At 39.6% G+C, this 23,862-nt stretch overlaps 1 protein-coding gene across 1 annotated transcript in view; it reads right to left on the reverse strand.

Annotated features, from left to right (window-relative positions):
• Positions 1-23,862, reverse strand: part of LOC126235852 (structural maintenance of chromosomes protein 4-like) — a 329,466-nt gene that overhangs the window by 92,598 nt on the left and 213,006 nt on the right. Inside the window, exons 13-14 of the mRNA XM_049944717.1 lie at positions 20,319-20,560; positions 621-744 (exon numbers count right to left, since the gene is read on the reverse strand). Of these exons, the coding sequence (XP_049800674.1) occupies positions 621-744; positions 20,319-20,560 (366 nt within the window). The remainder of the gene's footprint in view (positions 1-620; positions 745-20,318; positions 20,561-23,862) is intronic.

Raw genomic sequence — 23,862 nt, forward strand, 5'->3', positions numbered from 1 at the left:
GAATACAAGTTTATTGTATTAATCTTGAAGCATTTTGGTGACTAGTAAAGACATACAAGTTACTAAGTTGCGAACTGATAAGGAAAGGAAGATGATGGTCTATGTCTCAATCCACAATTATCAGTCTGATTCCATGTTTGGAAAAAAAAAAAATTGGGATGTGAACAAAATATGTTTAATTTTGTACAGCATGCGTACATATCATTAGTTGAGGACAGTTAAAAATTTAACAAGGTCAAATCATAAAACCATAAGCAAAATATGTTAACTTTAATAGTTAAATGTCAAATTATGCAAGGTACCTGATTTTAATAAATGTAATAAATATGAGAATACATAAAGATATACAATCCACAATCATCAGTCTGATTCCATGTTTGGTAAAAAAATAATTGGGATGTGAACAAAATATGTTTAATTTTGTACGTGTGTACATATCGTTAGTTGAGGACAGTTAAAAATTTAACAAGGTCAAAACATAACACCATAAGCAAAATATTATAACTTTGATAGTTAAATGTCAAATTATGCAAGGAACCTGATTTTAATAAATGTAATAAATATGAGAATACATAAAGATATATTTTTCTTGCCACTAAAAGATGGGCATTGAAGAATACCTTTTCTTGAGTTGTCCAACTCCAATACAAGAGTAGCTTGTAGTTGTGGATCAGGCAATGTCTGACTTCTCCCTTGTTCTGTTTCCAGTTGTCTGAGTAGCACTGACTGCATTTCCACTTTGTGCTGCAAAGACAATGTAACATGATCAGACTCATTATCCTCTAAGATCGACTATCAACAAACACAATCGTCACAGTGCTAGAGGCATAAATTCATAAAGCATAATGAGTGAATTAAACATAGCATATTCACAGATTATATGATGAAGCAAAAGTATTGAGATCAAGGAAGAAAATAAGTATCTGTTAAGGAGAATGATAACATTTCAGAGGAGTTGTGAATCGAGAGAGCTCCATGAGATATTCCATGAAGAAGGGATGGAATGAGGAAAGCAAAAAGGATTGGGTTCCAAACTAGCTGAGACTAAAGGAACAGTTAAAAATGTAACAGTACTACTTTATGTTCACAAACACAGTGGAAATAAAATAAGGATGATTATTACAAATATGACACCCTTTAACAAACATACAATAGTGTTGTGTTAGCAAAACAACACAAATAACTTAGATGTCTGTCAAATTTTCAATTTCAAAAGCTAAGGACTGGCCATCCACCATATACAGGATAACCTTGTTCATCAGTCCTTCTTACACGAATGTAAGTATGATTTAGATTGGTTTCAGACAAAAATATTTTTCTTATTCATGACATTTTTACATTAGTAAATTTTTAATCATTTAGCAAGTTTTGAACCCATTTTAACCTCAAATAGGAACATTCTAAATCAAAGTAGAGTAAATACATTACAGTGATTAATTACATACGAAATGTACTTTTTTGAGTTTAATTGTGGTAACTAAGAGGCATGAGACAGTGGCCGAAGTAAAAAAAATTCTCATTCTCTCTCTCTCTCTCTCTCTCTCTCTCTCTCTCTCTCACACACACACACACACACACACACACACACACACACACTTGTAAGGGTGATCTGCAACCACGTTTCATGATGCGCAGATTAGTTTCACATGCAAGCTGATTCCTGTTCCTCAGTTTTCGTAGTGGAAACCAGAATTTTCTGCTTGATCTTGAGGACTTAAACTGTTCCATGGTTTACAACCATTTGGTGCACCTTACTATGTCCAAACTATGTAGAAGTCCATTTCCAGCCTCCCTACTTCCATCGTCAAGGAACAGGTTATGAGCTATTGAGGGCAAAGTAGACTTGAGAGTCAAATTTTATTTAATAGCATTTAGTTTTGTATTTTTATTTTGTTATATTGAAAGTGACTGGCTGCTGATGGTAGGTATGTGATTTCTGGTCCAATAATATTTAGCTGTCAAAAGAATAGCACAAGTACAAAGCTGCCTGACAACAAAGGCTGAAGCACCATTAGGGCTGGTGCTGTCTTAATACTTCACTGTGAGCAGCAGCACTAAGCAGTAATGGAAAAGTTTTATTCTGATGATTTCATTATTATCTGAACAGAGCAGGAGTGAATCAGACTGTAAAAAGAAGTAATGCATCCTCACTGAAAACAGATATGCGATCTAGAATTTAAGTGTGAAAAGTTTTTATAGTGTCTTGTAGAACACAGCCAGCTATGCATTTTAACTTGGTTGAGTGCTGGACGATGAGCTAAAAATATTCCGTTCACCTTCCTAACTATCCCTTCCTAACTATCACTATTCTCATAATAGAACCATCACTAGATGGGAAACTACTTGCGGGCAATATGAATTACTTAAAAGTGCTACAAAAAAATGGCAAGAATTTATTTATTTTTTTGTTTTAGTTATCATACTACATTTATTGACAGACTGTGTTCCCTTATCTTATCAGATCTTTGTAATTTACATGTCAGATGTTACAGTAGTATGTACTTACATCTTCCTAGCACAACTTTTGTATATCCTGTTCCATACTTCAAAATTACTCTTTCATCTAGACATCGCATTCTTAGGTCATACAAATCATGATTTACAATATTAGGTAAAGGATACATTATGAATCATAGTGAAGAGATGCACTGAATTGCAGACAGACACAACAAAAAGTTGGTTACAAGTTAACTTTCATCCAAAGCCGTCTTCAGAAAAGAAAACATACACACATTCATTCATACAAGCAAGCACACTTCATGCATACATGAGCGCCAACTCTGGCAACTCAGATCCGAAAGCTGTGCTGCCAACCTTCATGCCTCCATGTAGTCCCTGCATGCTCCAACAGACAGCACTTTTCTCTCTCCCCACGTGTACCTTACTATCCCTCACCCTTCCCCTTCCCCTCCCTTGCCCCCAACAGATCACTGCTTTCATTCCATGTGACAGCTGCATTCCAGTCCGAGCTACCAGTCATGTGTGTGTGAGGTGTTCTTGCTTGTGTGAATATGTATGCATTTTCTTTTCTGAAGAGGGCTTAGGCTGAAAGCTAAATTGTTAGCATTCTGGTCCACACTGCCACAGATGGTGGTCATGTGTGTGAGCTGAGCTTGCTTGTGGGAAATAACAGAGGGAAACATTCCACGTGGGAAAAATATATCTAAAAACAAAGATGATGTGACTTACCATACGAAAGTGCTGGCAGGTCAATAGACACACAAACAAACACAAACATACACAAAAAATTCTAGCTTTTGCAACCAACGGTTGCTTCGTCAGGAAAGAGGGAAGGAGAGGGAAAGACGAAAGGATGTGGGTTTTAAGGGAGAGGGTAAGGAGTCATTCCAGTCCCGGGAGCGGAAAGACTTACCTTAGGGGGAAAAAAGGACGGGTATACACTCGCACACACACACACACATATCCATCCACACATATACAGACACAAGCAGACATATTCAAAGACAAAGAGTTTGGGCAGAGATGTCAGTCGAGGCGGAAGTGCAGAGGCAAAGATGTTGTTGAATGACAGGTGAGGTATGAGTGGCGGCAACTTGAAATTAGCGGAGATTGAGGCCTGGTGGGTAACGGGACGAGAGGATATATTGAAGAGCAAGTTCCCATCTCCAGAGTTCGGATAGGTTGGTGTTAGTGGGAAGTATCCAGATAACCCGGATGGTGTAACACTGTGCCAAGATGTGCTGGCCGTGCACCAAGGCATGTTTAGCCACAGGGTGATCCTCATTACCAACAAACACTGTCTGCCTGTGTCCATTCATGCGAATGGACAGTTTGTTGCTGGTCATTCCCACATAGAATGCATCACAGTGTAGGCAGATCAGTTGGTAAATCATGTGGGTGATTTCACACGTGGCTCTGCCTTTGATCGTGTACACTTTCCGGGTTACAGGACTGGAGTAGGTGGTGGTGGGAGGGTGCATGGGACAGGTTTTACACCGGGGGCGGTTACAAGGGTAGGAGCCAGAGGGTAGGGAAGGTGGTTTGGGGATTTCATAGGGATGAACTAACAGGTTACGAAGGTTAGGTGGACGGCGGAAAGACACTATTGGTGGAGTGGGGAGGCTTTCATGAAGGATGGATCTCATTTCAGGGCAGGATTTGAGGAAGTCGTATCCCTGCTGGAGAGCCACATTCAGAGTCTGGTCCAGTCCCGGAAAGTATCCTGTCACAAGTGGGGCACTTTTGTGGTTCTTCTGTGGGAGGTTCTGGGTTTGAGGGGATGAGGAAGTGGCTCTGGTTATTTGCTTCTGTACCAGGTCGGGAGGGTAGTTGCGGGATGCAAAAGCTATTGTCAGGTTGTTGGTGTAATGGTTCAGGGATTCTGGACTGGAGCAGATTCGTTTGCCACGAAGACCTAGGCTGTAGGGAACGGACCGTTTGATGTGGAATGGGTGGCAGCTGTCATAATGGAGGTACTGTTGCTTGTTGGTGGGTTTGATGTGGATGGACGTGTGAAGCTGGCCATTGGACAGATGGAGGTCAACATCAAGGAAAGTGGCGTGGGATTTGGAGTAGGACCAGGTGAATCTGGTGGAACCAAAGGAGTTGAGGTTGGAGAGGAAATTCTGGAGTTCTTCTTCACTGTGAGTCCAGATCATGAAGATGTCATCAATAAATATGTACCAAACTTTGGGTTGGCAGGCCTGGGTAACCAAGAAGGATTCCTCTAAGCGACCCATGAATAGGTTGGCGTATGAGGGGGCCATCCTGGTACCCATGGCTGTTCCCTTTAATTGTTGGTATGTCTGGCCTTCAAAAGTGAAGAAGTTGTGGGTCAGGATGAAGCTGGCTAAGGTAATGAGGAAAGAGGTTTTAGGTAGGGTGGCAGGTGATCGGCGTGAAAGGAAGAGCTCCATCGCAGCAGGGCCCTGGACGTGCGGAATATTTGTGTATAAGGAAGTGGCATCAATGGTTACAAGGATGGTTTCCGGGGGTAACAGATTGGGTAAGGATTCCAGGCGTTCGAGAAAGTGGTTGGTGTCTTTGATGAAGGATGGGAGACTGCATGTAATGGGTTGAAGGTGTTGATCTACATAGGCAGAGATACGTTCTGTGGGGGCTTGGTAACCAGCTACAATGGGGTGGCCAGGATGATTGGGTTTGTGAATTTTAGGAAGAAGGTAGAAGGTAGGGGTGCGGGGTGTCGGTGGGGTCAGGAGGTTGATGGAGTCAGGAAAAAGGTTTTGCAGGGGGCCTAAGGTTCTGAGGATTCCTTGCAGCTCCGCCTGGACATCGGGAATGGGATTCCCTTAGCAAACTTTGTATGTGGTGTCGTCTGAAAGCTGACGCAGTCCCTCAGCCACATACTCCCAACGATCAAGTACCACGGTCGTGGAACCCTTGTCCGCCGGAAGAATGACAATGGATCGGTCAGCCTTCAGATCACGGGTAGCCTGGGCATCAGCAGTGGTGATGTTGGGAGTAGGATTAAGGTTTTTTTAAGAAGGATTGAGATGCAAGGCTGGAAGTCAGAAATTCCTGGAAGGTTTGGAGAGGGTGAGTTTGAGGAAGAGGAGGTGGGTCACACTGTGACGGAGGACAGAACTGTTCCAGGCAGGGTTCAATTTGGATAGTGTCTTGGGGAGTTGGATCATTAGGAGTAGGATTAGGATCATTTTTCTTTGTGGCAAAGTGATATTTACAGCAGAGAGTACGAGTGTAGGACAGTAAATCTTTGACAAGGGCTGTTTGGTTGAATCTGGGAGTGGGGCTGAAGGTGACGCCTTTGGATAGGACAGAGGTTTCGGATTGGGAGAGAGGTTTGGAGGAAAGTTTAACTACTGAATTAGGGTGTTGTGGTTCCAGATTGTGTTGATTGGAATTTTGAGGTTTGGGAGGGAGTGGAGCTGGAAGTGGGAGATTGAGTAGATGGGAGAGACTGGGTTTGTGTGCAATGAGAGGAGGTTTACTGGAAAGGTTGTGAAGGGTGAGTGAGTTGCCTTTCCGGAGGTGGGAAACCAGGAGATTAGATAGTTTTTTGAGGTGGAGGGTGGCATGCTGTTCTAATTTGCGGTTAGCCTATAGGAGGATGCTCTGAACAGCCGGTGTGGATGTGGGAGAGGAAAGATTGAGGACTTTTATTAAAGATAGGAGTTGACGGGTGTATTCATTGGGTGAGTTGATGTGTAGGTGAAGGATTAGGTGGGTGAGGGCAATGGATTGTTCAGTTTGGAACTGGTATAGGGACTGATGGAAAGAAGGGTTGCAGCCAGAGATGGGAACTTTAAGTGTGAGGCCTTCGGGGGTAATGCCAAATGTCAGACAAGCCTGAGAAAATAGAATATGGGAGCGTAATCTAGTTTGGGCGAAGGCATGTTTGCGGAGGGAATGTAAATAAAACTTAATGGAGTCGTTGTGGGGGTGTTGTGAGGGTGACATGGTATTAGAAGGTGGAAAGTGTAACATGAGGCTGAAATGAAAATGAAAATAAAAATATATGGGGAGAGATTAAGGTGAACTTGAAAGTAACTGGAGATCTGGTGTGAAAAAAGAAGAAAAGGTGTTGGTTACAGCAGGGCTATGTTGGACTTGGGTTGGAAGACAACGATGTGCACCAAGGTCCAGAATCCCTGAACCATTACACCAACAACCTGACAATAGCTTTTGCATCCCGCAACTACCCTCCCGACCTGGTACAGAAGCAAATAACCAGAGCCACTTCCTCATCCCCTCAAACCCAGAACCTCCCACAGAAGAACCACAAAAGTGCCCCACTTGTGACAGGATACTTTCCGGGACTGGACCAGACTCTGAATGTGGCTCTCCAGCAGGGATACGACTTCCTCAAATCCTGCCCTGAAATGAGATCCATCCTTCATGAAAGCCTCCCCACTCCACCAATAGTGTCTTTCCGCCGTCCACCTAACCTTCGTAACCTGTTAGTTCATCCCTATGAAATCCCCAAACCACCTTCCCTACCCTCTGGCTCCTACCCTTGTAACCGCCCCCGGTGTAAAACCTGTCCCATGCACCCTCCCACCACCACCTACTCCAGTCCTGTAACCCGGAAGGTGTACACGAACAAAGGCAGAGCCACGTGTGAAATCACCCACATGATTTACCAACTGATCTGCCTACACTGTGATGCATTCTATGTGGGAATGACCAGCAACAAACTGTCCATTCGAATGAATGGGCACAGGCAGACAGTGTTTGTTGGTAATGAGGATCACCCTGTGGCTAAACATGTCTTGGTGCACGGCCAGCACATCTTGGCACAGTGTTACACCGTCCGGGTTATCTGGATACTTCCCACTAACACCAACCTATCCGAACTCCGGAGATGGGAACTTGCTCTTCAATATATCCTCTCTTCCCGTTACCCACCAGGCCTCAATCTCCGCTAATTTCAAGTTGCCGCCACTCATACCTCACCTGTCATTCAACAACATCTTTGCCTCTGCACTTCCGCCTCGACTGACATCTCTGCCCAAACTCTTTGTCTTTGAATATGTCTGCTTGTGTCTGTATATGTGTGGATGGATATGTGTGTGTGTGTGTGCGAGTGTATACCCGTCCTTTTTTCCCCTTAGGTAAGTCTTTCCGCTCCCGGGACTGGAATGACTCCTTACCCTCTCCCTTAAAACCCACATCCTTTCGTCTTTCCCTCTCCTTCCTTCTTTCCTGACGAAGCAACCGTTGGTTGCGAAAGCTAGAATTTTGTGTGTATGTTTGTGTGTCTATTGATCTGCCAGCGCTTTTGTTTGGTAAGTCACATGTAAAGGCAAAGAGTTTGGGCAGCCTTTACAAATGTCTGCTTGTGTCTGTGTATGTGCAGATGGATACGTGTGTGTGTGTGTGTGTGTGTGTGTGTGTGTGTGTGTGTGTGTGTGTGTGTGTGTGTGTGTGTGTGTGTGTGCGCGAGAGTGTATACCTGTCCTTTTGTCCCCCTAAGGTAAGTCTTTCTGCTCCCGGGATTGGAATGACTCCTTACTCTCTCCCTTAAAACCCACATTCTTTCGTCTTTCCCTCTCCTTCCCTCTTTCCTGATGAAGCAACTGATGGTTGTGAAAGCTTGAATTTTGTGTGTATGTTTGTGTTTGTTTGTGTGTCTATCAACCTGCCAGCGCTTTCATTTGGTAAGTCACATCATCTTTGTTTTTAGATATATTTTTCCCATGTGGAATATTTCCCTGCATTATATATATATATATATATGTGCGTGTGTGTTTGTTTTCATTTCTGAAGAAGGCTTTGGCCGAAAGTTAAAAGTAGCAATCTATCATTTCCTTTGTTGTTGTTGTGGTCTTCAGTCCCAAGACTGGTTTGATGCAGCTCTCCATGCTACTCTATCCTGAGCAAGCTTCTTCATCTCCCAGTACCTACTGCAACCTACATCTTTCTGAATATGTTTAGTGTATTCTTCTCTTGCTCTCCCTCTATGATTTTTACCCTTCCACACTGCCCTCCAATACTAAATTGGTGATCCCTTGATGCCCCAGAATATGCCCTACCAACCGATCCCTTCTTCTAGTCAAGTTGTGCCACAAATTTCTCTTCTCTCCAATCCTATTCAATACCTCCTCATTAGTTACGTGATCTACCCATCTAATCTTCAGCATTCTTCTGTAGCACCACATTTCGAAAGCTTCTATTCTCTTCTTGTCTCAACTATTTATCATCCACGTTTCACTTCCATACATGGCTACACTCCATACAAATACTTCCTCACACTTAAATCTACACTCAATGTTAACAAATTTCTCTTCTTCAGAAATGCTTTCCTTGCCATTGTCAGTCCACATTTTATATCCTCTCTACTTCGACCATCATCAGTTATTTTGCTCCCCAAATAGCAAAACTCATTTACTACTTTAAGCGACTCATTTCCTAATCTAATTCCTGCAGCATCACCTGATTTAATTTAAATACATTCCATTATTCTCATTTTGCTTTTGTTGATGTTCATTTCCTTATACTGTTGATATTCCAACCTGGAGTTTCCATTGTTTGAAACATGATTTATCATTTTCGTCCTTGAACTTACAGTATATACAACAGAACCTTTGCTCTTTTTCTTAAGTTATTATACTGTGGTTTACAGCACAGTAATTCATTTTACATTTACGAAATATAGTAAGGAAACTATTGGTTAGAGGATGTGGGAACAGTGGGTTAATGGAGATCGAGGCCAGGAGGGTTATGGAAATGAAGGATGTGTTGTAAGACTAACTCCATCTATGTAGTAGTATAATGAAAAGGATAGTTGCTATTACCATATAGTGGAGATGCTGAGTCACAGACTTGCACAACAAAAAGACTGTCACACAGTTACCTTTTGGCCAAGTTTTTATCAGAATTAGACAATACAAACACATATACACTCAAGCATACGCAACTCACGCACACACATATGACCACAGTCTCTGGTAGCTACAGTCAGAGGCAGTCTGACCCTAGCCACCAGAGGCTGTGGTCATGTGTGTGTGAGTTGCGTTTGCGGAGTGTGCGCCGACAAAGGCTTTGTTGGCCGAAAGGTAATTGTTTGATAATCTTTTTGTTGTGCCTATCTGCGACTCAGCATCTATGCTATATGGTGAGTAGCAACTATCCTTTTCATTATATTGTTACATTCCATCCCGAATTTCACATTCATGTAGTTCAGAGAAGTACATGTTGCAGGGAAGGATCCAGATGGCTTTATTTATTTTGGAGATGTGGTGTGTGTAGATGGAGTTGCACAGTAACAATATCTTATGGAGTGTGTGTGTGTGTGTGTGTGTGTGTGTGTGTGTGTGTGTGTGTGTGTGTGTGTGCGCGCGCGCGCGCGTCCTCTAGCTCATCAAAGGATTTTTTCTAAACTTCAGCAAAGTTTTCCTTCTCCTTTTTTTGTGTGTGCCTGTCGATGACTCAACATGTTTGCTACTCGATTAATGGTCTTCCATACTCCTAAATTATTTAAATTCATGAAACTGTGGGCACTGGCTACATAAGGAAAAGCATTATTTATTTATTTCTATTTATGTATGAAACATTATTTTATTTCATATGCAAAGGTATAGGGTGCTACCGATTATTTGCATTATTAGTATCCAGAAATTTAAGTTCCAACATAAGTGGCTAATAAGATCAACTTCTAATTTTTCTCAATTATCTGTGCGTCTCATAAATGGGGGATGCTATTTAAAATCAAACACTGGAAAATCCAGGACAGAATGTAACAATATTATGAGAAGGAAAGTTGCTACTCATCATATAGCAGAGATGCTAAGTTGCCGATAGACACAACAAAAAGATTCTGACAATTACAGCTTTCGGCTGTTAAAGCCTTCATCAACAATAGATCTCACACACACGAGTTTTGTGTGTGTGTGGGCCTTAACGGCCAAAAGCTTTAATTGTGAGAGTCTTTTTGTTGTGCCTATCTGCGACTAAGCATCTCCGCTATATGGTGAGTAGAAACTTTCCTTTTCATGATATTGAGGATATCAGTTCGATTTTTACATAAATATTTTTAATAAGTATTTGAATACATCACCACAAAAATAAATAAATAAATAAATGTAAAGCATGTGTGATAAGTTCAGTATGTCTGTTTCATATATAATATAGTCTGACTGTTGATGAAATCAACATATGAGTAAGTGCTCTGTAACCTAATTCAATGGAAGGTGCCCTTGGAGATGTTTATATCTGCTGACTGGGTATTGACTTTTCACAGAGTGGTTACAGCGCAGTTCTCTACACTAAACAGTGAATTTAACACCTAATCAGCCATAAATTACCAAGTACACAAAAACGAAATGAAAAGCTAACCATCCTATCACTTTATGCACATGCCAAGACAGAAATGAGTACATATAAATTAAAGGAAACATAAATATGTTGTCTATTCACTAATCTGATGCCACTTGAACTCCTGAAAATTGTATATCATTTAATTTGTGAGATTTGTAAATGAAATTGTGGTTGATGTGAACTCTTACTAGTTTTTGTAGTTTTAATATGTGTGGCTCAAAGGCTAAATGGGCAAGTGTCACACTATAAAGGTCTATGATTCGGTTCACACTGGTACAAAATTTTTTGTCAGATATTGCTTTTTTTAGCCTCTAACAATGAGTTGTATGTGTGTAAAGCAAGGCTTACTGTAATTTGGACCCACTTTTAGCTGGTAGTTCTCTTATAACTGGCTGGGTAAGTCAGTTCACAGGTCAGAGGAAGGCAAGGGTACACCACCATAAATAGCATGGTGCCTGTCATGATTGTACTGTATTGTATTTATTGGCCCTGTTGTTTAGAAAATTATCTTTTGCATGAGACATTGGACAAGTCAAGTCATGAGGGTGAGTCAAATGAAAACCTTAAATATTTTTTTTAAATATTATTTATTGTGCAGAAGTGGTACAAAGCTGTATCACTTTTCAACATAATCTCCCCTACACTCAATGCAAGTCCTCCAGCACTTACAAAGTGCATAAATTCCTTTAGAAAAAAATTCTTTTGGTAGTCCGCACAACCACTCGTGCACCGCGTGGCGTACCTCTTCATCAGAACGGGAACTTCTTTCCTCTCATTGCATCCCTGAGAGGTCCAAACATGTGGAAATCACTTGGGGCAAGGTCTGGTGAGTATGGTGGATCAGGACAACACTCAAAATGCAGATTTGTGATCGTTGCAACTGTTGTGCGGGCAGTGTGGGGCCTTGCATTGTCATGTTGCAAAAGGACACCTGCTGACAGCAATCCACATCACTGTCATTTGATTGCAGGCCGCAGATGATTTTTTAGGAGATCTGTATATGATGCACTGGTGACGGTGGTCCCTCTACACATGTAATGCTCCAAAATGACGCCTTTTTCATCCCAAAAGAGAGTCAGCATAACCATCCCTGCTGATGGTTCTGTTAGAAACTTCTTTGGTTTTGGTGATGAGGAATGGCGCCATTCCTTGCTCGCTCTCTTCATTTCCGGTTGGTGGAAGTGAACCCAAGTTTTGTCCCCAGTAACGATTCTTGCAAGGAAGTCATCACCTTCTCGTTCAAAGCGCCAAAGAAATTCTTCACAAGCATCAACACTTTGTTCTCTCATTTCAGGAGTCAGCTGTTGTGGCACCCATCTTGCAGACACTTTGTGACACTGGAGCACATCATGCACAATGTGGTGTGCTGACCCATGACTAATCTGTAAACATGCTGTAATGTCATTCAGTGTCACTTGGTGGCTTTCCTTCGCTATGGCTTCAACTGCTGAAATGTTCTGTGGAGTCACAACTCGTTGTGCCTGACCTGGAAGAGTAGCATCTTCGACTGAAGTCACACCATTTGCGAACTTCCTACTACATTCAGAGACTTGCTGCTGTAACAAACATGCATCACCGTACTGAACCTTCATTTGCCAATGAATTTCAATAGGTTTCACACCTTCACTACGCAAAAACTGAATAACAGAACGCTGTTCTTCCCTGGTGCAAGTCACAAGTGGGGTGGCCATCTTTATACTGATACTGCGACGGTATGTGTGCATTTGCAGTAAGCTGCCACCTACAGGCCATTCTGCATGCTGTTTGTAGCACACTTACCAACTTACAGGATAACGGCGCAAAATTTCGATTTGTTATTACAAATTTAAGGTTTTCATTTGACTCACCCTCGAATAAGCACACTTCTGAAAGTGATTTCTAGGCATACTTATTTAAGGTTACAATAATAAACTTTATACATTATGTATTTATACAAAATACTTCATTAATTTAAATATTTTTCAATGAAGTAAAAGCAGAGATGTTGTAAATATGACTTTAGATTTTCCAAAGTTTTTGACCTCAGTAACAGCTTTTTATGTTTTCAGGAAGTTAGTTACAAAATTTATCTCCCATGTGGAAAGTACCTTTTTGGCACAGAGATGTGTTGATTTGGGTTATATGTAAATTTTTGTTTTGTCTGGTAAACTGATCACGTACATCACAGTTTTTTTTTTCTTTCCAGTCCTTACATATTACATTTATTTTAAAGAATATAAGGATCCCATACTATACACTCATGGTAATGGAGGAATATCAGATATCATAAACAGGTTTGCAAGAGTCTCTAGATCTGCATCCAAACAGGATTGTAATGGCCTTTTTTTGTAGCATGGAAGTGCTATTAGCTGTTTCATAGTTTCCCCAGAAAGTGACTCTATATTTAAAGTGAGAATGGAAGAGGGCATGATAAACATTCATTACTGTTTTCTACCCACAACATTTCAGTGAGCAAAGACAGTACCATGGCTTGCTCAGTTCTGCTTTAAGGTATTTAATATGCTTCATCTACATCTACATCTATGTGATTAATCTGCTATTCACAATAAAATGCCTGGCAGAGGGTTCAATGAACCACCTGCAAGCTGTCACTGTACCGTTCCACTCTTGAATGGCGCGCGGGAAAAATGAGCACTAAAATTTTTCTGTGCAAGCCCTGATTTCTCTTATTTTATTGTACTAATCATTTCTCCCCATGCCAACAGAATGTTTTCGCAATCGGAGGAGAAAACTGGTGATTGAAATTTCGTGAGAAGATCCCATTTCAACGAAAAATGCCTTTGTTTTAATTATTGCCACTCCAATTCACGTATCATGTCTGTGGCATTATCTCCCCAATTTCATGATAATACAAAACGAGCTACCCTTCTTTGTACTTTTTCGATGTCATCCGTCAGTCCCACCTGATGCAGATCCCATACTGCACAGCAACACTCCAGAGTAGGGTGGACAAGCATGGTGTAAGCAGTCTTTGATTTGCTCTACCAACAACATTATCTATGCGATCGTTCGAATTTAGGTTATTTGAAATTGTAATCCCTAAGTATCTAGTTGAATTTACAGCCATCACATTTGTGTGACTTACTGAGTAATCGAAATTTAGCGGATTTCTTTTAGTACTCATGTGAAGAACTTCACACTTTTCTTTATTCAGGGTCAGTTGCCACTTTTTGCACCATACAGATATCTTATCTAAATCATTTTGCAATTTGTTTAGGTTATCTTCCATTTTAAATTGCTCTGCAGCCAAAGTCTTAAGGATTTGGTTTCCGAACTGTTACCAAACAGCTCATCACTGATAAAGACCTATGAGATAAACATGTCCTTGTTAGGAGTATTGTGGAATTTTAGTGCAATGGTTTTTTTTTACTATTTATTACAAGCTCTTATTCCATGCTCAACTGCTAAGTTATTATGTGACAGTGTTTACTGATTGCTGTAATTCCTCATTGGTGTCTTCTTTCAGTAGCATTGTGGACTGATTCTTGGAGTACGCTATATTTAATTTGTTTATAGTCTGTTAAGTGTTCAGATACAGTTTTTAGGTGGATATTTGTGTGCTTAATACACACTGCCTTCTTACGATTGCTCGGGAAGGAACTGATACATCAAATACTGTATTTTTAAGCTTTGACAGCTGCAAATCTTATGGTCCACCATGTCAAAAGCTTTTGAAAGGTCAATAAATACTCCTACTGATTCCTGTTTCTTGTACACTAGGCTTGATACGGAACTGATGTACTCATAAATAGCAGTTGCTGTCAACCTTCTATTTTTTATTCCATGTTGTTCATCACATAAGATACTGTTTTTATTTACAAATTTTATAAATTTGTCATACGTAAGTTTTTCTAATGTTTTTGAAATGCAGGAGGAAATTTTGATAGGCCTGTAGTTATTTACATTATCTTTCTCACCTTTTTTATATACTGGAATGACTTTAGATATTTTCAGTACACCAGGGAAAGTGCCTGCCTGGAATGAGCAATCGCATAAGTGTGTAAGTACTTCACTTAGGTTTGATGCACTCTTCTCTAAGATTGTTGAAGGGACACCATCAATACCTGCAGAGTTGGAATTTTTCACTTCTTTCATTGCATAAGCTACTTCATCTTGTGAGATAGAACTGATGTACATTGACCCTCTACAAGCAGTTATTTTATATTCATTGGCTTGGGTGCTCTTATGTAAGTCTGATTGTATCATATTATCAGCAACACCTGTGAAAAAATTGTTAAATGTGTTGGCTACTTTTAAAGGGTTTCTTACTTTTTTATTTTTTTGTGATTGTGTTATATTTTTGCAGGATGGTCTGTGTTCACCAGATTATATATATATATATATATATATATATATATATATATATATATATATATATATATATATATATATATATATATATATATATATATATATCCTTCACTTTATTAGCTGAATTATAAGTGTGTTCATCATTATGCATTATTTTTCTACTCTTATTACTTTTGTAGTATTTTTATAATATATGTGTTTTTAAAGTGAGGAATTTTTTGATTTACATATTACATGAAGTAGTCTTTCCTTCTGGCATGGAACCCTTATTCCACTTGTGATCCAGCTGTTTGTTCTAGAATTCCCTCTTATTATTACAGTTTTCAGTGGGAATGCAATTTTGTAAGAAATGGGTTATTGTATCAATGAATGTGCTGAATTTTTTATTTATATCATTAATTTTGTAAACCCGTGACTATTTTTCTTTCTGTAATAAGCTGTTGAAGTAGTTTACATTATCCTGATTATACCTTCTACATGTGGTACTTATAAGACATGTTGTTACTAATACTGCCTCTCATTTTGAAGCCTAATATGCATTGTAAATTTTTAAACCTTTTCTTGATTAGAAATTGATCAAAAGCTGTTTCACAAGTTTCTTTTATCCAAGTAGCAGCTGTTACTTCAGCAGTTAAATTGAAGGATGCTGCAAGGTTCAGAAGGGCCTCTCTGTTTCTATTATTTGTGAGGAAATCAATACTGAAGTCATCATAGATTATCAACTCACAAACCATTTTATTTACTTTATTTAGCAAATACTTCATTTTGTTTAGGAAAAGTTGAAAATTTCCAGATAGTGAAAGGTAAACTGTAGCAATAACCAGGTTGAAGTGAATACCTGCAATTTCACAATCCTTTTCAATATCTGTTCTAGTTAAGTCAGGTAGGGTAGAAAAATCTATATTTTCCTTCACGTAAATTGCCACCACAGCTTGCTTGTTTTTCCTGGAGTTGCAGGAAGACAAAACAATCAAACCAATCTCTGAGATAAGTTTGAAGTTTTTCAGAACAGCCAGAAATCACACTCAATAGGTTTTATTGGCTGGTTTTGCTTCATAATAATACAAGAGCATCATCATAACCTCTGAAATGTACAGTTTAAACTGCAGTAGTTGGCTGATTTGATTGCTGGCCCAAGAGATTAAGTTGGGTTTGAGTTAATGACAGTTCTATGTTTTACCTGTGGCCAATACACAAATCATCATGGCATGACATGAAAAATACTATCAGTGTTACGCTGTAGCATGTAACAAATGCCTTAGTGCAGAGCCACTTGCACCTCCTGGAAGTAATGATTAATGAGGGCATGGACCTGCTAACAAACTATTTGATACTATGCTAGCATATGCACAAAAGTATTATCAATTGATGGGTAAGAATTGTTCACTGGAATGTGCCAGGAACACACTATCTGAATCAAAATTGAAGAGTAGGACAATCAAAGAAATGAAGAACTGATCTTTTATTTTGTAATGATACTGAAATTTTTACCTGCATCAAGAACTGGACCTACAGCTTACATTTTTGTGGACAACAATCTTATCAACTGACAAACAAGCACAGCTCAGAGTCTGACTCAAAGTATCTAGTTGCCAGTACATCTATTACCTTCTTTGAAAACTGAAGAGAGGTGTTAATTCATACCTTGCTGGACAAGTATTGGTGGCAAAAAAGAGGTAATGACACAGAACACTTGTCATAACCTGGGATTGTTTCCGAAATGAATAATCCATTCTGCAACTGAGTTTTCACTATTATGGAACTCCCTGACCATATAAAACAGTGTGTCAGACTGAGGCATGAAACTAGATCTTTAAATATTCATGAGTATGGGCACTGAGTGCAAAACCTACGCTAAAAGACCAGATTTGATTTCTGATACAGCACACAGATTTAATCTTAAGTTGGCGGTGGCCTGAACACAGATGAAAAGCTAGACACTGCATCTACAAAATGTAATATCCAGGCTGTGTTACAGGTTTCAATCCACTGGAGACATTCATGTTTACACTTAGCAGTTTAACCAAGAATCTCACTGAGCAAGGTGGCACAGTTATTAGTACACTGGACTTGCATTTTGGAGGATGATGGTTCAAACCGGCAATCAGCCATCTTGATTTAGGTTTTCCGTGATTTCCTTAAATTGCTTCAGGCAAATGCCGGGATGATGTCTTTGAAAGGGCATGGCCGACTTCCTTCCCATCCATCGCCAATCCAATGGGACCGATGACCTCGCTGTTTGGTCCCCTCCTGAGAATCAACCAACCAACCACGAGTCCCACTGTTTGAAAATTACATCAGAGTCTGTAGCAATGTTTCAGCTGTCACCCAATGGCTGCATACAGCTGATTTGTAGTCACATGATTGTTATTGAGTGTCCCACTCTCTTCTGCACAATGGCAGATCTCCTTGATCATAAAATACAGGCTTTCACAACCAGTATATGCATCCTTGATGATTTTTGTTATGTAAGCATTAAGTTACCGTTGAAGACAGGCATCTGGGCCTAATGTTTCGTGTCCTAATGCTGGAGACATCATCAGAGGCTATAAAGACCAAGATAGTAGTTTCAAACTCAAACAAGTTCAGATAGTTTGGCTTGCTGTGCTTGTTTGAATTTGAAACTATTATATTATTACCTGAGTTTTTGGTCTCTGATGATGCCTACTTCATTAGAAGCTGAAACATTATGAACAGAAACATGCCTCACACCATATGCTAATGCCCATATAATAAAAGTCACCAAAGACCTCCTTCAGATGAGGAGGAGGAAGATTATCGCTGATCTCAATGACATCAAGTACTGTCCTATGATTGAAGCCACGTAACACCTGGGGCAGAAAGCAGTGGCACAATGATGTCAGCAGCAAAGACTGTTAAAGCTGAATATAATCTTATACTGCTAAACTAGTACAGTACATCATGTCCACCAACAGTGGTAACTACAGAAACATAAAATCCGAAAGTTGTTACACAATGAACTATTTAGAACCATCGTTAAGACAATGAACAAGTGTCTCATGAAAAATCAATATTTAAAACTAAAACATTCAAATAGAACTATAGATGATCACAAGATGTATTCCATCCCAGTACCTGGGAAGAGATACAATAGCTACCATAAACACATGCTGGCCAATCCTGTTGGTCAATACATTCACATATACTGAAGTATGCTGAGATAAAAATAAAATAGAACAAAACAGCACAGTATGATCAGAAGCAACATAATCGATATGCATAGGACATGAAGTGAGCAACATACAGATTAGCTACGTGTTGGATGTATGTAAACCAACTATAGCAACTTGTGCCATTAAAGACATTATAATTAATTTCTTCAAACGTATCCAATCTGCAGAGTAATATGTCTTCAAAACATTGAATTAGAATTTCCCCTTCAAGAAAACTAGTTTATATAAGAATGTAGAATCACATAGTGGTAACATTGAATAAAATACTTTTGGGTTTCCAACTGTGTCAAATGGTCAAAATGCCATGAGTTTCTGATCAAGTACTCCTCGGCTATCATAGCATGGAATGATTGCTAGTGGAATGCTGGTACATCCTTGTATGCACAATGGGCATATGTTGGCTCTGAGTTTGATGTGCCAGTTTCAACCTTGCAATTTCTGTAGCCCATGCAGCATTAGGCAGCCGGTTCTATTAAGAGTGCTGTCAATGACTTTTATTTCAATGACTTCTTAATGTATATTGTCCTAGAAACTATTAGCGTCTGCCATGAGCATGTTCAGCTAAAGCAGATTTTTTTTGGAGTAGTGTTGTTCTCCAGTGTGCACTGTTTGTCTGACGTAAGACTGGCCACACTTGCCAGGTATTTTGCAAACTCCAGGGTCCTAAGATCTGCCCCATCTTTAACTGGTTGTACAGTGAAATCCAGCAATTACAGGGGTGAAGTGGGTGCATTGAATTCAAAGTCAATGAATGCCCATATATGGCGACATTGTGAGTGACAGTGATGTCACAGCTTGCTGTTAGAATATATAAGGGTATACCAGCAACCCAACAGCAGCCATTCTGAATGACAATGGTCAAGGAGTACTTGGATGAAAGGTATTGGCATGTTAAATCCTTGTGTGTGTGTGTGTGTGTGTGTGTGTGTGTGTGTGTGTGTGTGTTTTCCCCTGCCACTGCTTGGTGAGTAAATGTTTTTTATCAATCCATTTACATTAAATGAAATAAACTGATTGATGGCCAGTGTTTCCTGGACTGTGTGACTTCTCAATTTTCTTTTATAGATATGTAAGCCCCACTAAATTATCTGTGATGCTTTTTCTTAGATGTATAAATGTCTGAGGTACCTCTGGGGCCATTCAATCTGTGTTTATTGCACACTGAATAACTGTGCCATAGTTCTAGACACTGGAATCTTTGCTCTCTCTCTCTCTCTCTTTCTTTCTTTCTTTCTGTTGCTACAAGGGGATGTCAGTCAAGCGATGGGGATGGTATCAGAACAATTAAGTTCATGATTACTAAGTAAAACTTACTTTGTACACAAATTCAAAGCTCAGCACAGAAACAAAAATGGCAACCAGATCATTTATAGTATTTTGTTCGATTAACCAAGTTTATAGACTCTTTAATGGTAGACCAAGTTTATAAACTCTTTAATGGTTGACTATTTGAAATTGGTGTTAATCAGGGGTGCTACTGGAATCGGTCTACATAAATCTAAAGGACTTGGCATCTGATCATGTATTTTCATTTCTTTGCTTTCATCTGCTTCCACAAGCAATTTTCTTGGTTTGGTAAATTATGAAATAAGCTTAATGGAAATGGAGACAGTTGTGCAGTATTGATTCCAGTGAACCAACAAGACAGGGAGAATAATGCCTATTTCATCTGGAAGGTTTCTTTTTGAGAAACAATTATTCATCAATATGAAGATAAATACAACTCTCCACTCTGTGCACATATCACAACCATCTATACCATACAGTCAACTTAAGAAACTGTATTCTGCTTCACAAGGTAGCATAGCTATGAGCAATGGAACTACTGCTTAAGATTTCCCTGCAAATGGTACCATATGACATCAACGTACCTTTATTTAAAAGATACAGCAACTTTCAGTTTGAAAAGTATGTCTGTCATTTACAGCTCTTCCACTCAACAAGAAGTGAAATGTTTATTTACTTTAATCAAGAAAAAAGTTTTCTATATTCACTGATGATGGAAAATATTTGTGTTAGACATCTTTTTCTTATTTATTCACATGGTGTACTCACTTGTATGTCTTCATTTAGCTTGCAGATGTCTAACTTTGCCGACTGTAACCACCTTTCTTTGGAGGTAATGGTATTCTCCAAGTCTTCCAAAGATGAACAAAGATTAGAGAATTGGTTTTCCACATGAACATATTCTTCTTCTATTCTTGAAATTTCATTCCACGTTACAGTGTGTGTGGTAGCAGTTGCAGTTTCTCCCATACCAACAGGTCTATTTGTCCTTTTTCCACCTGTCATTGTGCCTTGAAATTATGAAAAAAAAAATAATAATAAAAGAAATCAGTAAATGAAGATGTTATAAAACTCTAGCACTGTCTTTAGTGCTGAGAACAATGCTTGTCTCTTCACTGTCAACAAATGAAACTGGATACACACTATCTGATCGAAAGTATCTGGACACCTACCAGTTGACATTAACGTGGGGTGTGACCATCCTTCACCTTTATGACGACTTGAACTCTGCTAAAGACACTTTCAATGAGGTGGTTGAATGTCTGTGAAGGAATAGAAGTTCATTCTTCATCAAGAGCTGAAACCAGAGAAGGTACTGATGTTGGACGCTGGGGTCTGCAGTGAAGTAGACATCCTAACTTACGCAAAGGTGTTCAACTGGTTTCAGGTCAGGACTCCAGGCAGGTCTGATCATTTCAGGATGTTATTGTCTACGAATCATTGCCTCACTGATGCTGCTTTACGACAGGGTTCATTGTCATGTTGATACAAACAATCATCATTCTGTACTCTTTCTCTACTGTATGCAGCACACAATACTGTTAAATGTGTTCCTATCCTTCCACATTCAGCACTTTCTTAAGTGCAATCAGGGACCAAGCCTTAACCACAGAAAACACTTCCATACTGTTACACAGCCTTCACAACTACCTTCCACATTGCTTGATGGTCTCTGTCCATCAGTACATGAGGTCTGCCTGGTCTTGGTTTAGCTGTGGTTGTTACTTCATAGTTCAACTTCAAAATCACATCACCAACAGTTCACTTGGCAGTTTACAAATTTAAATAATAAAATATCACAAGTTTTAGTGTGTGTGTGTGTGTGTGTGTGTGTGTGATCTTTCCAAGGTATTTGACTATGTTTTTGCAGCATTTTCTGGTGTGGTGAAGCAGATGGCTCTTGTGGATGACTCAGAAAACTGATGTCCTACAGAGGGCATTGCAGGCCACCTCAGTAACTAGGTTCCATGTTACAAGAACACACATTCGGTATGCTAGAACCAATATTCAGCAAACTGACAATGCACAAGTCACTGGACAGGACTTCTGAAAAGGAGAGATTTTGACACCCGGACTGTGAAGTTGCTGATATGGAATAACTGGAGAATGATGTCATGGTTGCTCAATGGCTGGGCCTGATGCCTTGGCTAGAGGGCAAGACTGCTACTGCTTTTGTTGCAGAAACTATAGTGGATGTGGCTAATGTAAATACCACCAAATTTAGGTGCATTTTCTCAGTCAGCACCAGTGGCTACCTGAAGGAAGGTCCACACCAGTCTACGCACCAGGAACAACTAGCCAGCTGCCATCACCAGATTCTGCTGTCATAAACTGCAGGCAAATTGGCAGAGTATAGGGTTGGACAATGGGTGACACTAACTAGCTGGTACATACCAAGCAGAATGATGAAGAAATTTATTATTCAGTATCAGCGGTCCCACCAAGTTGTGCAAATGACATAACCGATACATTTTAATTTGTAAATGCCAACATCATTGAGAAATGAGCATGCACAGTCAGAGAGTAAAAGGACTTGCAAGCTTACAGTGGTTGAGAATGGATGCAAAGTGGCTATGGTGGAATGCACAATTAAGTGCATTGTCGATGTGATATCCAAAGTGCAACAAGGCAATCTAAATTGATGAGCGAGCATTTGTACGGGTCACATAGTACAAGGTTTAATCGAGATGAATTGGTAAAATGGATCATTGGAAAAAGAGTACCACATGGTAAAAGCTAACACAAACTGCTTGTTACTGAAGGAAGAACCTATTGCCAATTATTGTTGCCGCGAAATGCATAATGCCATACCACCAGCAAATCGTCGCAAAGTACGACTGTAGTTTCAATATTTGTGAACATTATAGTGTTTATTGGTAAACTGTAAATAGTATTCTTTGTTAATGACTAACTAGTGGAATAAAGATTGAAGGTGAACAATTGAAGAAGGTGTAGAGTGTCAAGTGCTTGGGAAATGTGATAGAGGAAACTGGAAGAAATGACAAAGAGTATGCATGTCAGATAGGCAGAACTCCTATTTCATGGATGAATATTTATTTAAAAACCGGTAGCCAGTAAAAAATAAAAGGGGAGGGGGCAATGAGAGAGAGAGAGAGAGAGAGAGAGAGAGAGAGAGAGAGAGAGAGAGAGAGAGAGAGAGGGGGGGGGGGGGGGGAAGAAAGAAAGATTTTTATTTAGAAACTGGTAGCCAGTAAAAAATAAAGGGGGGGGGGGTCAATGAGAGAGGGGGGGGGGGGAGAGAGAAAGAAAGAAAGAAAGACAGAGAGAGAGATGTAATTGCACAAGTAGGACTAAAAAATATGTACATTAATGTTAACACTAATCATGTATACATGTCCTGTAAACTGACTCATTCCATTTCATTTCAATTACAGGATCATTCACATGATCTATGGAACATATAATCAACTGAGTAGCTTTAATGGAAATTCCAGGATGGAGCATTACATAAAGTAAATGAAGGGAACCACTCAACTATAGTGGATTGCTGTTTCAAGCACAGAAACATATAACAGAAAATACCATTCACAGTGGCTTTCGAGCACTAGGTCTTTTTCTAGCAAAAGTTTTGTCATGGCCATGGGTGTGTGCATTTGTATTTGTGGGTGTGTGAATGTATGCTAGGGCCCAAAAGCTAGTATGAATCCTTTCACTTATTTTACCTTTACTAAATAGTTAGAAGGGTTGAAATGTCCTTCATGGATTTGTTACTCTGGTGACATCCAATGACAAGTCTACGTTCAAAGCCACTGAGCCCTTCTGACAAACCCAATCTCTAATTATAGCTTCTCTATTGACGACACAATACTCCCCGCCTTCTTTTATACTTGTGGGTCCACCTTTCGTGACATATAGTGGTCAGGTCTGCATTACACAGAGTTGTCCAGATACTTTTGATCAGATAGAGTACTCTAATTTGTTCAGAACAGTGCCACAATAATATATCTTTAAGTATACTGATGCTAGGTTTTATCCATTGACTTACATCATAAAGTTAAAGCAAAATAAAATTCACCAGCGAAGAAAATCTTGAGGCTGGATATTTGTAGCAGTGTACAGAACATGAGCACCATTTTACAATTTCACTCAGCTAGAAACTAAAAGGCGAATGAAATCATTTTTTCACATAGCGAGAAATCAAAGAGAACACATTAACAGGTCATCTTAAATGCAAAAAATTCTATGAAGCTAAGCTCCTTCTGGAAAAAAAAACTCTCCTAGTAGTGGAACACTATATAGAAAGGGCTCCTAATAAACAAAAGGCAGCACGGCAAATAATAAAACAAAGGGA

Source organism: Schistocerca nitens, chromosome 2 (genome assembly GCF_023898315.1).
Source record: "Schistocerca nitens isolate TAMUIC-IGC-003100 chromosome 2, iqSchNite1.1, whole genome shotgun sequence".
Classification (NCBI taxonomy): domain Eukaryota; kingdom Metazoa; phylum Arthropoda; class Insecta; order Orthoptera; family Acrididae; genus Schistocerca; species Schistocerca nitens.